Source organism: Polypterus senegalus, chromosome 1, assembly GCF_016835505.1.
Source record: "Polypterus senegalus isolate Bchr_013 chromosome 1, ASM1683550v1, whole genome shotgun sequence".
Lineage (NCBI taxonomy): Eukaryota > Metazoa > Chordata > Cladistia > Polypteriformes > Polypteridae > Polypterus > Polypterus senegalus.
Window position 1 is genome coordinate 307052650 of NC_053154.1, and position 18067 is coordinate 307070716.

An 18067-nucleotide genomic window follows, 5' to 3' on the forward strand; every position below is an offset into this window, starting at 1 on the left:
TTTAGTTTCTCGGCCATTTTCATTTTATAAAAGTAGCTCTCAGGGGGGGAAAAAAGGTTGGAGACCCTTGACTTAGATGAATAAATCACCTAAATTGATTTTATTTTTGTATATGTTACCCAATTGTTTTTTCTGGAGGATGGACAAAGTTTCTGATAGAGCACGACCCTATGGACAAACTTAAATAATATCAAAAACTTCCATGGAAAAACTCTATCATTACTTGCGTTGCATTATCCATGCGTCAAGGCATCCTGTTTTATGCTCACAACAAGCAAAACGTGTGTGTGTGTGTGTTTTTTTTTTTTTTTGCTAAAGTTTTGTTAAATAAATGTTTTATCTTGGTAGAGTAATATATTTTGCTCTACTTACCCCTATTGTATTATTAACATGTAGCCTTAGAATACCTAATCTCACAGACTTACCACTGTTTATAAGGTACTAGCAAAATACCGAAACGCGGAGAAGTAGTGTGTTAAAGAAGTTACGAAAAAGAAAAGGAAACATTTTAAAAATAACGTAACATGATTGTCAATGTAATTGTTTTGTCACTGTTATGAGTGTTGCTGTCATAATATATATATATATATATATATATATACAGTATATATATATATATATATATATACAGTATATATATATATATATATATATATATATATATATATACAAACACACATATAAATATATATACATATACACATATCTACACATACACATATCTATATATATACATACATATACACATCTACATATATATACACACATACATGTGTATATGTGTATATATATATATATAAAATATATAACAACAACGTTTATTTATATAGCACATTTTCATACAAACAGTAGCTCAAAGTGCTTTACATATTAAAGAATAGAAAAATGAAAGACACAATTATAAAACAAAATAAATCAACATTAATTAACATCGAATAAGAGTAAGGTTCAATGGCCAGGGCGGACAGAAAAAACAAAAAAACTCCAGACGGCTGGAGAAAAAATAAAATCTGTAGGGATTCCAGACCATGAGACCGCCCAGTCCCCTCTGGGGCATTCTACCTAACATAAATGAAACAGTCCTCTTTGGATTTAGGATTCTCACGGAAGGGCTTGATGATGATGATGGTCACGTAGACTTCTGCCTTTTAATCCGTCCATCATTGTTGGAGCATCATGAAGCTTGGAGTAGGAGGTGGTGGCGCAGGCGACACATACATACATACATACATACACACACACACACACACACACACATATATATATATATATATATATATATATATATATATATATATATATATATATATATATATATATATATATATATATATATATATACACACTGTCAGGGATGCCAGGGGCCATGACCCAGCTGGGACGCCATGAGGGACCGGATGTGGGTCTGCGCCCACCCTGGATCACGTGGGGGTCGCCTTTCTGGTTGCTTTGGGTGCCACGGGTACAGGGCATGGAAGCTCCACCCTGTAGGGGCCCGTGGTCAACGCCAGGAGGCGCCCCAATGCCTTGGGGACCTGTTACCCCAGCACTTCCGCCACACCAGGAAGTGCTGGGGGGAAGAATTAGGACGGCGCCCGGAGAGCTGCCAGGAGGACAGCCGGCACTTCCGCCACGTTGGAGCGTGGCTAGAGGAGGAATGCCGGGAACACCTGGGGCTCATCCAGGGATTGTATAAAAGGGGCCGTCTCCCTTCATTCGAGGCTAGAGTTGGGTGGAAGGAGGACGAAGCAAGAGAGGAGAGTGGAGGCGGCCCAAAGAAAGGCATTTGTGGCCAGGACTGTGTATTTTGGGGTTTGTGCACAACTGGGTTTGAGTGATCATTGGACTGGGTCTGAGTGACCAATTATTATTGTATATATTGTAAATAAACGTGTGGTGGTTGAGAACAACATGTCCGCCTGTCTGTGTCCGGGTCAACTTCCACAATACACATACAAACATACATATATATCTGCATATATATATATTTACTGTATATAGCAAAATCCCCACGCATCGCAGCGATGAAGAACTGCTTTTAAATTTTTATTAAAAATAAAAGAAAACCTTTTTAAACTGAGGGAGAATATACCAATAACTATCTGTTAAGGATCTCTTTGTATACCACGTTGTTAGTTCAGCAGTCCGGTTGTAATATGACCAAGCTGTGCACTGAGATTACTTTTGAGAATGCAACATATAGTTTTGTCCAGGAGGAAAGCAATGTTGCCTCAAATCAATGGCAACCTTTTGTAGGGTGTGTCCCTAAGACTTATTAATTGTCATCGCAAAGCAGAGTCTTACTGGAAATTTGAGGCATTTGAATTGAAATGGGAGATCAGAGGGTATAACGGTGATGCCAAGAATACATTCAGAGTGTGGCGCTCTGCTGTTTTTTTGTGTAGCTGCCTTCACACAGCTTCTCCGCTGCTTTATAAACGAACGCCATATAAGGCCGTCGTTTCTCCTTGCTTTGCGGTTCTGTACTGTTTTATTGTTCGTTTATTACGATTCTTATAGTTATTGTGTAGCTATTCGAGACTTACTTTACTGTTCAGGTACCCATTTCCTTTATTTAATCCGCGGCTTGTACGCTATTTTTTATTTGTTTATTACGATTATAGATATTTATTGATTCCCTTCTTTAGCTGACTGCCTTCTCATATAAGGCACTCCGCTGGTTTTTTGTGAAGCAGCCTTTACACAGCTTCTCCGCTGTTTTATAAATGAACGATATATAAAGCCATCCTTTTTCCTTGCTTTGCCAAGGAAGCTGCATTTTTATTTAATCCATGTGTTCTCCGCTGTTTTATTGTTCGTTTATTACGATTATTATAGTTCTCTTTATATATCACGTTATCAGTTCAGCACTCTGGTTGTAATATGACGAAGCTGCGCGAGCTCACTCTTGAGAATGCAACGTATAGTTGTCCAGGAGAAAAGCAATCTTGCCTGAAATCAATGGAAACCTTTTGTTGGGTCTGTCCCTGAGACTTATTACTTCTCATCGCGAAGCCAAATTTTAGTCTTCTACCTACACGGGAAGTTGGAGAATTAATGATGAATGAGTCAGTGAGGGCTTTGCCTTTTATTAGTATAGATTATTGTATATAACTTAACCCCACCTTCCCTTCTATATGTATAACCTCAGGCAATTAGATGTAGTAAAAAAAGACAAGCAAGAGTTAAGTTACAAATAAAATGATGTATTACTGATAATATTCATAAATAATAACAAAATGCAAAGTACTGTATATTTGAATATTGGCAACCATACAAACTGATAAAATGGTGATGTGTAATTCAGGTGGCACACAGACTTATAGTTACTTAATGTCTCTAGTTAAGGCATCATCGGTGGTCAGCTTTTAGCCACATGTCTGTACAAAATGGCTGAAGCTGTGCTCTTCATTGTGTTGTCTTCAGTTCATATTGTGATGGTCTTCTTCAGTTGTTAGCAAGAGAGAGAGAATGTGGTTGAGCAAGCAAATTTATAGGTTTTCTGTCCAACCCCCTACAGCCAATAGGATATCATGGTACTTAAAGGCCTCTGAGACAAGCCAATTCCAAACAGCCATATCTCAGACCATTGGGGGGAAATAGTACATCTTAACACCTGCAACCCCCCAAGACCATATGTTAAGGTAACCTGGCTTTGTGTGGGGGATGAGAGAAAGACTTTAGCAAAGAAATACTCATCAAACTGGTTTAATACACATCCCCCAAATCCTGTTGTAAAATTCGTAAAAAGTCGTAAAGGGGGCAAACGCAAATGCCTCTCACCAAAGTAACACTAAATTACATTGCTTCGCCTAAATTACAAATAAAGACATACAAAACATGTATCAAGTTATATGCAAAATCTTACATCACAACAATAAATAACTCTAGAAAATGAAAATAGTCCACAAATGGGAAGCATTGTAGAGAGAACAGGGAGAGGGTTGATTTACAATTAGATAGGTAAACTTTCCCAGTTTCTTGACATGAATCACCATTTTATATCTGTCTTCTGCTAGATGGGCTTCATGTCCTGCTGTAGAATAATTAAATACAAGGTTGCTGGGTCCATCCCCACCTGTGATCCCTGGATAACCTTGAGCAAGTGATGTTACCAGTCAGCATATTCCAATTTATTTTTAATTTACACGAATACAGTGATCATTCCTTCCTATACTAATCCCAGTGTCCTGGCAACATTGAGGGAGGACATATTCGGGCATGCACACCCAAACATACTCATACTTTATCACTGTCATCTGATCATTCAGCGTGACCTGCATAACGTGAAGATGCAGGAGTTTGACAGAAAATGCAGACACAATGAGAAAATGAGTCCCCCTACAGGCATGGAGCAAGGTGAGATTCAAAACCTATGGACCTGTGAGGTGGCAGTGGTAACCTCTGGGTCATCCTGCCTTACTGCTGGTTCTTAATTTATTGACTTTTGCTTTCTTTTTTTCATCTTTTTCAGTGGCATCATGAAGCCTGGGCTCAATGCCATCCTTGGCCCGACAGGAAGTGGCAAGTCCTCGTAAGTATCAAATTTCTTATTTTCAGCACTGTTGTCTTGGGCCATAGATATGTTTGGCAGGCAAGCATCTAACTCCTTAATATATGTAAAATTATTTTTCTTCTTGTGAATTCTTCTGCCTCTTCAGATCCAAAGTAACTTATAGACATCAATGAGTTAGTGCAGACACTTTAAAACTTATATAAGGCCTGGCACTTGAAGTGACTCACTTAGGGAAGGTGGTTTACAAACTACCAACCCTAATTGTAGCACCTTCAAGCATGGATCTGTTTGCATCGGGAACATTTTGTATTTCTACAGTGTGAGCCCTAAAGAATAAACTTAATTCAAGGTTTTTTAGGAAAGCAGTGGTGAGAGACTGAACCTATATATAACACCATCCAGAGGGCAGCGGGTTTGACTAAGCTGCTTTATAACAGTATATAGCTCCTTTTAGACTTTTATATTTAATTGTGCACCCAGATAACCTAAGGGTTTCTCAAGGAACAAATGACTTGGAACTTCTACCAGTCTGACAATGTGGACACCATCCAGAATAGCTTTATGTGCAAACAACTGTTTCCATATTTCTATGTAATGAAACCTGTCAACTGAAGGGATTTGCACTGTATGCTATAGCAAGGTAATGATGATAAATGACCCGATACCCTTGTGACCCTATGTAGTGCCATTCAAAGTGGACACCATTCCACATAATTTAACATGTACAGGGCAGTTTCCATATTTCTACAGTGTGAGCACTTGCTAGTGAAGTGATGAATTTGGGCTAACGTAAGGAAATAATGGAGGTTGTTGAACCAGGTACAGTCTGAGAGTATATAGCATCTTGAAGGGGGAAACTTTTCAGATTAAATTTATGTGCTGATGGACACTGCTTTCCATGTGTCTAACTATAACATGACCCTGTCAAGCTTTGGGATTCAATCATTTTCACATATGGAGGCAATGGTGAACACTAAACTGCCAGTCCTATGGTAGTATATACTGCCTTTCAGGGTGTGTATAATCAAGAAGAGCCCATATGCAATATATCCTGTGATATATAATATATATGGAAAAACCTTTTCAAAATTTGTACAATATGAGTTTAGGCTGAGGAAGTTACTCTGTCCAGGTCACTCTTTGAGGTAGCTGAGAATATTTAGCCGGTGATATTTAATGGTGGTTGTGGGTACATTGGGAACTGTAGTGTGGTTTAACTTTTTAATGAATCACACTGTAAATGATGGGGCTGCTTGTTCAATTTCAGTTTTGACTGTGGACTCCCTGTGTAATACACAGCTAATTGTTTCATCTTGGTAGGCTTCACATTGGATAAATTACAAGGAAGTGAACAGCTAGCTCATCAAGTGTCAATATGAGAAAAATCCAGATCACCTCAATTGTTATGGAGGGTTCAAATTGTTGAATGTGACTGAACAGTATAAAATGCAAGGGCAGGGTGGTGGAATTCATGAAGGAATGGCACTCTCTAACTTTGTTAACTCTGTGTTGCTTCTCCTCCCACCATGTGCTGAAAGGTCCTCACTTCTAAAAAGGTATTTATCGTGATTGTCCTTCTCTTTCAGGCTTCTGGACGTTTTGGCTGCTAGGAAAGATCCATCTGGCTTAACTGGAGACGTGCTTATTGATGGTGCACAACAACCCGCCAACTTCAAGTGCATCTCAGGTTACGTGGTGCAGGTCTGTGCCCGAGTACTTTAAACCCTAAGCTCAGCTGCTGATTTTGTAAGGTTGTCCATAATCCACCAGCCCTCATGATAATCGTTTCCCTTGTGTCTTGCCTGCTATGGTAAACACATTAGCCAGGATAGACGCATCATGCACCTTGCAGATTTTTACCTTTCAGAAAGGCATTAGAATTCTAGGGATGCTGGCAGCTGAATTTTGACCAATATATCCATACTGTTTAGCCACATCATGTCTGTTGCAGATTTTTTTCAGTAAACGCAAGTAATGATTTCAAAAACGGGTGCAAAGATCACTAAAGTTAAACACACTGTCTAATGGCATCTACTGGTGCAAAAAAGTTTTGGAATTTAATAAGAAAATAAGCATATATATTTTTTTAATATATATTTTCTATATATACAGTTGTTTTAATCGAATACTCAAGCCCTCTATTCTGTATCATATCCAGTCCTGGCAGGGTATATCTCAAATACCCCCGCTTTCCCAGTCTTTTAGTGCAGAGGTTATTCCATTGGGTGTTCTGAAGATGTTTTCTTCTCTCCAGTTCAATACTGATTATGATTATGGTGTAAGGATGTGGCTGACAGCTGTTTTCTGATGAGGACAGTAGTTTTTATTGGCACCATGTGATCATCATAAACTGCAAAACCTGCCAGCATTAATGGCCTCATTTAAACCTGAAAGTGAACAAGTAACAGGGTTTTATTAATCTTTAATCCATGGTGCAGTGGCACCTTGTTTTTTATAAGGTCTGTATCATAAACTGGAGCTGAAAGGGATGGAATTAGACATGCTCCAAGTTGTGAAATGTCAGATGCAAAGAGGTTTTTTTTTTTTTGTCTATTCAGAGGTGTATAAGATTTCATTGCCAGTTCACTTTGCTCAAAACCTGATTCAGATCCATGTTGGAGAGCACTCTGTACCATGGACTGTTGAAAACATTAGCAGACATCTGGAGTGGGTTACACAGAGATTGCTGTAGGACTCCTTATATAAGAAACAGCTTGTTAATGGCATAGGTGCCAGCTCAACTGATGCCCTATAGCCGTTTGTCCATTATCCAACCTGCTATATCCTAACACAGGGTCACAGGGGGTCTCCTGGAGCCAATCCCAGCCACCACAGGGCACAAGGCAAGAACAAATCCTGGGCAGGAGTGCCAGCCCACCGCAGCCTATAGCCAAAGCATCCCAAATAATTATGACTTCACAGCCTACATATATCCCACATATTCTGTTGTAATGTGACTTTTAGACACACATTTTGTTGCTTTCCAGTTGAAAAAAAGTCATCTAATAGAAAGGATTACCCCTATCTGCTAGCATTACATGTTGTTAACCTTTTTGTTTTAGTCTTCTCTACTCTTGTTTGGAAAACAAACACAGTTGGATCACTGTGTTTAGTTAATAGTGAAGAGTATATCAATTCACTTTACTGATTCATTTAAGCAAATCGATTCATTTCACTTTTTTGATTTCTCAACAGTATCCAGAGTAGGCACACATGAAAATCTATAATCAAAAAGTCCATAACCTGCCATTGTGAATTTTTAATTGTGTGTTAAACCGTGGGACATTAGTAAGACAACATAGTGAAAATGGATAATTAAAATAAATAGATCGGACTTTATTTGACCCCAGGTAGAATTTTGGCTTTTTACAGATTCTCTTTAAATACATTAATAAGTAGTGAAAGTGCTACACAGGATGGATGGGTATCCCGACCAGGAGAGGGGAAGATTCCTTTCTCAGATGGGAGGCCCAAGTGGATGGACAGGCATCCTGGTTGAAAGGGAGAAAGATGCTATACCTGATCGAGACTCTCCACGTGGATGAATGGATATCCCAGCTAAAATAGAGAGCTTACTTAACCAGAAGGGAAGCCCCAGGAAGATGGACCGGCATCCCAACCAGATATATTTGTAGTTCCTTCCCTGACAAGGATGGAAGGGAAGGACAGGGAAGAACTGGCTCTAATGGATGCTTATTCCCCAAAGATGCTAGATAGCAGCAGCCGTGGATATTGGTGCCCATTCAGACACTAGCAGGGAATGACGTAGCACAGCCCTGCAGGGGTCTGGGGGTGCCACAAGAGTGTGCTGCACTTCCTGCTACTCGGGACTTCCATATGACCCAGAAGTACTCTTTTAAATAAAAGGGACTGCACTGCCTTGTCCAGGCGAGTCTGAGCTGGGAGGAAGGAGGGCAACACTCGACTGGAGGCATAGCGGTGCGGTAGAGAGAGAGAAGGAAGAAGAAACACTTATTTGTGTAATAAACACCCCTTTATTTGAACCTGGGACTGTGTGTGTGTGTTCCTGTTTGAAGTTTGGGGCTCACTGGTGCCCTCCAGCCTTCACAATAGATAAGGAAATAAATAAATATACATACATACACACGTTCGTCTGAACACACACAGGAATGACTATAAAGCAAAAAAATTAAAAAGAAAAATGTTCTGACTTGGCTGTCACAGTCACACAGTGAGGTGTTGTATAGACATATTACTGTTGTTGTAAAGGAGCCCCTTTCGCGTTTCTTGATACACTTTTACTGAATAATTATTTGTCTGAAAGTCCTCATTGTTGGTGTGTCAGAGTGAGGATGTGCAGCATTGTTTGTAATGGCAATCAGTTTTGTTTTACTTCTCTACTTTCCTACCACCTCCAGGGGGTCCAGTGTGCGTCCCATAACTGAGCCTGCCATTTTAATTAGCTTGCTGATTGTGTGGGCTTCTCTTGAGGTGATGTTACCAGCCCAACACACCACAACATAGAAAATTGCACAGAGTTGTAGAAAATGTGAAGGATGTCCCTTCCCACATTAAAGTAATGCAGTCTCCTAAGGAAGAATGGCCTGCTCGTCCCTTTCTTATATAGTTCCTCTATGTTTCAAGATCAGTCCAACCTGTCATTAAAGAAAACAATTCGACTTAGCTATTCTTTTTAGATGCATTTAGTGTCACTGTGCAAAACAGATCTCTTTAACTGATAAAGCTGTGTACTTTGCAAAGAAGATTCAGAAGTGAACAAAAATATTGTGACTTGTGTGCAGGTTTGATTTGGCTTCCACCTCAACAGAATCAGTGACCAATATCTGATGACTGATATATGTTGAGTGTAGTCAGGGAGTCAAGGTGCTATAGTCCACATGAGCAATATTTAGCTGAAAAGCACATAATGGTTATAAATTAGAATAATAATAGATTCAGTTTTGTGTAACTTCAGTTTAATTTACAAACAAACATAAACATATTAGTTTAGTATTATGTGTATTTATACTATTTAAAACAATTACAGTATGGAATTGTAAAAAAAGGTGCATTTTATTATAAGCATATTCAGTGCCGCTATGATGATATAATGTATTGTTCTTGCATGATGAATAAGGAAAACATCAGTGAGCAAATCCTTGTTCACTGGTAGTAAGTCAGTTTCAGACTTGGAGAAAATTACAACTGAAGTGAATTGTGAACCAGATCACTTTAAAGATCTGCCTGTAAAACAAAAAATACAGATGACATCATGCATGCACCTTAGCACTAGTATTGTACTCTGGTGAATCGCCATCACTACTATTTTTGTCTTTTTTAAACATTTTATTAATTTTATTAAAATCAAATAACATTTCATACAAGCAAATCAAGTTTAACAAAACTACGTTTGAAGCAAATCAGCCCCCCACCTATGAGAAGCATCACTGTTAGTTAACAAGGGTTTATTGCAGGGAATGTGATGAACAATCTAACAGGGCAAAAAAAAAAAATAAAACATTGACATGTTTGTTGAACAACTACATTAAGTCTTCAATAAGCAACCCTTAGTTAACCTGAAAATTATGTGCCTGTGGTCAGCAGTGCTCAGGAGAGTTACAAAAATGTAATTGGTCGTGCGTGCAGGATGACCAGTGTGTTAGAAGAAAAGAGGTCTCAGACTGGCCTGTATGTCAGTCAAGTGGCAAATGCCATAGGGAGGATATATGATAGACTTAACGTTCAAAACAATTTTTTTTGAATGCAACGTGATCTACCTGCACTACCTTTGCGATCTACCAGTTGATCGACACATTGGGCACCCCGATCTAGTTAGTTGCGACAATAAGAGTGTAGAAAGCACGGCGTGTCCAGCGTGCGGTCGTCCAGGTGAGAGCACACTTTCGTGCAGAGTACGCCAGCCGCTTTTCATACAAAAATGTAGCTCAAAGTGCTTTACATAATGAAGAATAGAAAAATGAAAGACATAATAAGAAATTTAAAATAAGTCAACATTAATTAACATAGAATAAAAGTAAGGTCCGATGGTCAGGGAGAACAGAAAAAAACAAAAAAAAAACTCCAGACTGCTAGAGAAAAAAATAAAATCTGCAGGGATTCCAGACCATGAGACCGCCCAGTCCCCTCTGGGCATTCTACCTCACATAAATGAAACAGTCCTCTTTGTATTAAGGCAGCTACCACAAAGAAACCGGAAAAAGAAACAGAAGAGAGAGTAGGAGTTAGTATGGATTTTAGAGCCACCATGAATAGTTATTATGATGAATTGAACATCCAGAGTATCAGGATTAAATTAAAGTGAAGTTATGAGAACCCGATGTTAAAGTAATGTGTTTTCAGCAGTTTTTTAAAGTGCTCTACTGTATCAGCCTAGCAAACTCCTATTGGCAGGCTATTCCAGATTTTAGGTGCATAACAGCAGAAGGCTGCCTCACCACTTCTTTTAAGTTTAGCTCTTGGAATTCTAAGCAGACACTCATTTCAGGATCTGAAGTTACTATTTGGAATATAAGATGTCAGACATTCCGATATACAGTGGTGTGAAAAACTATTTGCCCCCTTCCTGATTTCTTATTCTTTTGCATGTTTGTCACACAAAATGTTTCTGATCATCAAACACATTTAACCATTAGTCAAATATAACACAAGTAAACACAAAATGCAGTTTTTAAATGATGGTTTTATTATTTAGGGAGAAAAAAAATCCAAACCTACATGGCCCTGTGTGAAAAAGTAATTGCCCCCTTGTTAAAAATAACCTAACTGTGGTGTATCACACCTGAGTTCAATTTCCGTAGCCACCCTCAGGCCTGATTACTGCCACACCTGTTTCAAGAAATCACTTAAATAGGAGCTGCCTGACACAGAGAAGTAGACCAAAAGCACCTCAAAAGCTAGACATCATGCCAAGATCCAAAGAAATTCAGGAACAAATGAGAACAGAAGTAATTGAGATCTATCAGTCTGGTAAAGGTTATAAAGCCATTTCTAAAGCTTTGGGACTCCAGCGAACCACAGTGAGAGCCATTATCCACAAATGGCAAAAACATGGAAAAGTGGTGAACCTTCCCAGGAGTGGCCGGCCGACCAAAATTACCCCAAGAGCGCAGAGACGACTCATCCAAGAGGTCACAAAAGACCCCAGGACAACGTCTAAAGAACTGCAGGCCTCAATTGCCTCAATTAAGGTCAGTGTTCACGACTCCACCATAAGAAAGAGACTGGGCAAAAACGGCCTGCGTGGCAGATTTCCACGATGCAAACCACTGTTAAGCAAAAAGAACATTAGGGATCGTCTCAATTTTGCTAAGAAATATCTCAATGATTGCCAAGACTTTTGGGAAAGTACCTTGTGGACTGATGAGACAAAAGTTGAACTTTTTGGAAGGCAAATGTCCCGTTACATCTGGCGTAAAAGGAACACAGCATTTCAGAAAAAGAACATCATACCAACAGTAAAATATGGTGGTGGCAGTGTGATGGTCTGGGGTTGTTTTGCTGCTTCAGGACCTGGAAGGCTTGCTGTGATAGATGGAACCATGAATTCTACTGTCTACCAAAAAATCCTGAAGGAGAATGTCCGGCCATCTGTTTGTCAACTCAAGCTGAAGCGATCTTGGGTGCTACAACAGGACAATGACCCAAAACACACCAGCAAATCCACCTCTGAATGGCTGAAGAAAAATAAAATGAAGACTTTGGAGTGGCAAAAGTCAAAGTCCTGACCTGAATCCAATTGAGATACTATGGCATGATCTTAAAAAGGCGGTTCATGCTAGAAAGCCCTCAAATAAAGCTGAATTACAACAATTCTGCAAAGATGAGTGGGCCAAAATTCCTCCAGAGCGCTGTAAAAGACTCATTGCAAGTTATCGCAAACGCTTGATTGCAGTTATTGCTGCTAAGGGTGGCCCAACCAGTTATTAGGTTCAGGGGCAATTACTTTTCACACAGGGCCATGTAGGTTTGGATTTTTTCTCCCTAAATAATAAAACCATCATTTAAAATCTGCATTTTGTGTTTACTTGTGTTATATTTGACTAATGGTTAAATGTGTTTGATGATCAGAAACATTTTGTGTGACAAACATGCAAAAGAATAAGAAATCAAGAAGGGGGCAAATAGTTTTTCACACCACTGTATAAGATGGAGCGAGATTATTTAAGGCTTTATAAACCATAAGCAGAATTTTAAAGTCAATTATGAAAGACACAGGCAACCAGTGTTGTAGTGAAGTACTGAAGTAGGCAGCACAGTCATCAGATACTGATACACTTGTTCTAAACAATGCCCGCGCTTGCCATTGCCCTGAAACGCCGTCATTTCAACTTTTATTGATGCATACAGTTTCTTGTCATCATTCTGTGATGGCAAGTTTCTTGGCACAGATAATGCGGATGCAACAGACTGACGCATTGCAATTTTAAGTTGCTGTTCAAAGCTGTTGTCTGACAGACATCAATGAAGTCTGCCCTGTCCCGGCATTCGTGAGCTGCAGAGTGTGGACTCCTCCCAGTCCACTGAACCAGGAGACTGACTGCTGCTGGTCTGTTGTTGACTGAATCAATGAGCAACACACTACACCGTGGGCCAATAAAGCATGCCACTTCATTAATTTTTTATTAATTTTTTATTTTTTATTATTTTTTTTATTTAATTTTTTTTTTCATGTTCTTTATATTTATATGTGTGTGCACACACCATGGCACAGAAAGCACACAACGTGGTGTGTTGATTTTTTTCTGTGAACTTAGTACATGCAGGTAGCCTGTCCTTTCAGAAATCCTGGGTTTTGATTTAACAATGACTCTGGTGTAGTGTATCAGTTCAGATTCCCTTATTTGTATAGTTGACCAACACAGAGCTAGCACCATGTGTGTCTTACTCTGTAGGTTTATGTAAATATAACAATGCAGAATTCATTAGGCTAATGGTACACCGGGTGACACCCTAGGTTCCATAATCCTTGCCCTGTACATTTTACAAAATCACTAAGGTTTTCCTAAATGATTATTCAAACTTGGCCTGCTGTGACTGAATGTAGATGACTGGCAACCGTTAATGAAGGGATTGGTGCGGTACAGTTGCAAAGTCTTAGGTTTAATTACTAGCCTCTCCACTGCTCTGGTTGTGTCGTTTTTTTTGGTGTCTATGAGAATGTGGGTGACTAAAAAGAATGGTTGATGTACAGAGCTGCAGAAACAGAGATGAACATCAATTTTATTTTCTGCTCTAGGATGATGTTGTGATGGGTACGCTGACAGTGCGGGAGAATCTGCTCTTCTCAGCAGCCTTGCGGCTCCCGTCCTCCATCACCTTCAAGGAGAAGGAAGAGCGAGTGTCAAACGTTATCACTGAACTTGGGCTGACAAGAGTGGCCGATTCCAAGGTGAGTGCACTACATATGCCTGATGTGTTTTTTGTGTTTGCCTTCTGCCCAGCTCTGTTTTATATGCCTATTATTTTATTATAATGTTTTCATTATATTATTGTTATATTATTCTGGACATAACAGATGAATGATGAGCAAATGTCATTGGCACTAAAACTTTGTAAGACATTTGGGATTTCACTGTCATTTGCACTGAAACATTTTATGCTAACCAAGATTTCATGTTTTTATATCAAAACGGAGTGCATTTTTTTAGGCGGCTGTATAATATAAGTGAGATCATAAGGTAGATCAGTGAAATACTAGTGTACATGTGCCTTTTGTCTTTTGCTTATGACATTTTCATTTCCCACAGACTGAACTATTTGATTTTAGACCTGCAGCCATGGGGGCCCCAGCATCTTTTGTAGTTTTTGTTTTTCTTTCCTCACTTTGAATTGTTGAGCAGAAAAAAGCAAAAAAGCATTCTGCCCTTGTCCTCATCTTTGGCCATTAAGTAGCTTCCCATTTGCTGTTGTTGAATCAGCCCTTTAAAATAATAAGCATTTGTTTGGATTTCCAAAAGGAAAGGAAGGTCAAGTTAGTGATTCTCATTGTGTTTCCTCAGAACATTTCCCTGCATTGTAGATTGAGCACATTTCATCCCATGCGGTTCCTATAACTGGAAAAATCAAACAAGGTTTTGTAATCGAGAAAAACCCTTGAAGATTCGTCCATTGTTTTTGTGACATTTTGTTTCTTCAGGTGGGCACAGAATTAATCCGAGGGGTATCTGGTGGTGAAAGGAAGAGGACAAACATTGGGATGGAGCTGATCACAGAGCCTCCTGTATTGTTTCTGGATGAGCCAACAACTGGTCTTGATGCCAGTACGGCAAAAGCTGTTCTTATTCTTCTGAAACGGTAAGGGAAAACAAAAGTGTAAGAATCTGGAGAAGGGTAAATGAGGCACATAAAATACAGTATGATGCTGCAACTCATAATTTTGCTGGTTCATTCCCACCGCAGACTATAGATATAATTGTATACAGTATATTCGCTATAAAAGGGGTCTGATGCTAAGTACAGATCTATTAGTTGTCTCCTGTTGCTTTTAAAACTCATTATAAGAGGCCAATTAATCAGTGCCCAAATTACAGGTGTACCATCGCATAAACTATAGAATGGTTTAATATTTGAAGGTGAACAGGTAGAACAATATTGACATCATAATGTATGCCAAACATGGTCAGACTGCTTCAGGAAGAAGAAACCATAGACATAAGCTGAGGTTCATCAACAATGATAGGCAAGCACTTCAGTTACATTTACTAAATACCACAAAAGAACATCCTTGAAAGTCACCACAGGACTGAACCAGCACTTCAGTTTTACGCTCTCAATAAAAACTTTACATTGTGAGCTACATAAAGCTGGTAGACACCTTTTTTTCCTTTGACCTAGCCTTTGTTCCTTGTAGGTGCAGGGTCCGCATGTTTGCTCGCCTTTCTCCACCTGACCCAGTCAAAGGTGTCCTCATGGGCCATGTTCATGTGCAACATGTCTTTCCTTAACACATCTATTCAATGCTTCTTTGGCCAGCTGTGTGGTTGTCTTCTTTCCCAACTGATACATAAGGCCATCTTAGCCAAATGTAAAAAGATAAAATGTCCTAATGAATCATTGTTTTCTTTTTAAGAAAACTGAAAGAAGTCTTTCTGATTTCAGCTGTTAAATATGGCAGAGGATCAATAATGGCATAGGCAGCACTCTTGTGGGAGTCATTAGCTCTCATGACTACTCTGCATGGTTGATAAATTAACATGAGGCCGTTTTACAGGACCACTTGCATGCTATGGTGCAGATTTTGTTCCCTCCAAATGTTCCCCTAATTCATCTATACAATGTATTAATCTAAATCAAGGGTGGTTTTGCGATCACCAAAACAAACTCCCAAAGTCACCTATGTTCTCCCCTGTTATCAGATCAAACGTCACTGAACCCTTAAGGGAAGTTCTAGATGTCCGCCTCATTCATCCCTCAAAGAACTGGAGGCCTTTCGTCTTGGAGTATAGTGCAGTATCCCCCTATAAACAGTATAGGACTTGTGTGAGTGACAAGTAGTGAAGCTGTTCTGAAGGTAAAGCTGGCCCTATTCCATGATAGGCCCTTGATATTAACTTTGTAAAACGTTTCTGCTAATTTGTCCACCTGTATTGTGTTACACCAATGCACTGAATTTGTCAGATGACACATACAATACCTTTAGGGCTTTGTCTTCACTGCACCATAGAATCCATATTTTCTTACTGCAATGAGAAGTTTGCACTTAAAGTCTTTTGTTACATTTAAATTTACTTTTATTCAAACCATCTACTCATGAGGAGAAATACATTTTTTGTATACTTTTCTATAATGTGATTACTGACAAGTGATGCAGCTTGTTTGGGGACTTTTTACATACATATACTTTAATAGCCTGATTATTAATAGAGTTCTGGTTTCTGAAATACCATGTAAACCCTTATTTTGGTTAGAGAAACCAGTATATTGGTCTCTGATGAATTAGGCTAAAACACGTAGGTTTCTCTGCAAATAACCTGGTTATTTGGCCTTGTAAACCCTTGACCGGGTTACAGTTAATGATTTTGTAGTCTGTGCATTGTGTTGCCATTGCATGTACAGTATTTGCTTCGCGCTATCAGCAGGTACAGTAGAAAACAGTGGCAGCGTACAAAAAGAAATTTCCTGAGACAAATGCCTAGATGATGATATTATTTCTTCTCTTGGGTGAAATAACCTTTTTCAGTATTTTAGAAATTGCTAAATTTATGTTGATGAGCTGAATGTACAGTGCTAAGCTGAGCAGCAAAACATTCTGGGTAAGTCTTGGTGCTTGTGGGTAAAAACTATAATGTATAATTACATTTTAAAGTTACAAATAGCCTGGGTTATAAATATCGCAGCAGCATTGGGAATGCACAGTAGTCATACTGGCATTCCACTCATTTGCAAGGCTCAATCACACAGCCAGGGTGAAAAGAGTGTGCTATTTGTTATCTGGTAACAGAAGTTTATTAAGTCTCAGCTTAACTTTAATGCAGTAATTTGCTATAGATATGTTGAAACTGTCCCTGCGGTGGGCTGGCGCCCTGCCCGGGGTTTGTTTCCTGCCTTGCGCCCTGTGATGGCTGGGATTGGCTCCAGCAGACCCCGTGACCCTGTAGTTACAAAATAGCGGGTTGGATAATGGATTAATGGACGGAAACTTTGTGATTGGGTGACACAGCAGCTATTGTCCATATGTTGAATCTTCAAAGGAGACAGTATTTATAAAGTAAGAACATTATCACAGACTCTATTCTTGGTTTCGTATTTATGGCAGCTGATGATGTTTAATTGTATTTTGCGCAGTTTAATGGCATTAGAGCGTTTTCTCAAAGAATTATTCTATAACTGGCCTCTCATATGTAAACAGATTTCTTAAGATACCTGGTTTCTGCCTTAACTGGGTTACTAACCTTGTCCCAGTTTTGTGTGTGCATGTAACTGCCACTAGGCAGCCACACAGTCTAGTAAAATAAGCATTGAATAGGAACTTGCATGGGGGGTGTTAAACTGCCAATGTGAGTTGTGGGCTGCAAGTCACATGTCCACTGAAATTCATATTTGCATGTCCAGTCGACTTGTGTCCACTCTCTGGCACCAAGATAAAGTAGAGGCCTAAAATATGTTTTTTAGCACTTAAGATAGCCTGTAGTATTTCCTGATTGAGTGACTTAACTTTTTTTCATTTAATTTTATTTATCCAGACTTGCAAGAAGAGGAAGAACAATTATATTTTCCATTCACCAGCCACGATACTCTATATTCAAGTTATTTGACAGCTTGACACTGCTGGCCATTGGGAAGATGATGTACCATGGACCTTCCAGTTCTGCACTGCAGTATTTCCGCTCTATTGGTAGGTACAAAAACTCCTAGAAAGTCGTGCATGTCAGCCAGCATACTTTTAAAAACCAGCCACCCGATTTTGTCATATTTTCTCGTTTATCTTGGTTTACTTTTCCAATATTTGCAGGTTTAAGTACCTGAAGAACTGCAAAAGTGTGTACAAAATTTATGTGTGTTCTTTATACAGTATATACTGTATATATTCTGCTTTTTGTTTTTCAACTGCCAAGTGCAGTATATATAATG

The 18067-nt window shown here is 39.1% G+C and overlaps 1 protein-coding gene across 2 annotated transcripts in view; it reads left to right on the plus strand.

The window, feature by feature from the left end:
• The window catches only part of LOC120514693 (broad substrate specificity ATP-binding cassette transporter ABCG2-like), a 72512-nt gene that overhangs the window by 35869 nt on the left and 18576 nt on the right, over nucleotides 1-18067 (plus strand). For both annotated transcript variants that reach the window (XM_039735205.1, XM_039735201.1), the window contains exons 3-7: nucleotides 4475-4534; nucleotides 6103-6217; nucleotides 13734-13886; nucleotides 14634-14791; nucleotides 17680-17831. In XM_039735205.1, coding sequence (XP_039591139.1) covers nucleotides 4475-4534; nucleotides 6103-6217; nucleotides 13734-13886; nucleotides 14634-14791; nucleotides 17680-17831 — 638 coding nt within the window. The remainder of the gene's footprint in view (nucleotides 1-4474; nucleotides 4535-6102; nucleotides 6218-13733; nucleotides 13887-14633; nucleotides 14792-17679; nucleotides 17832-18067) is intronic.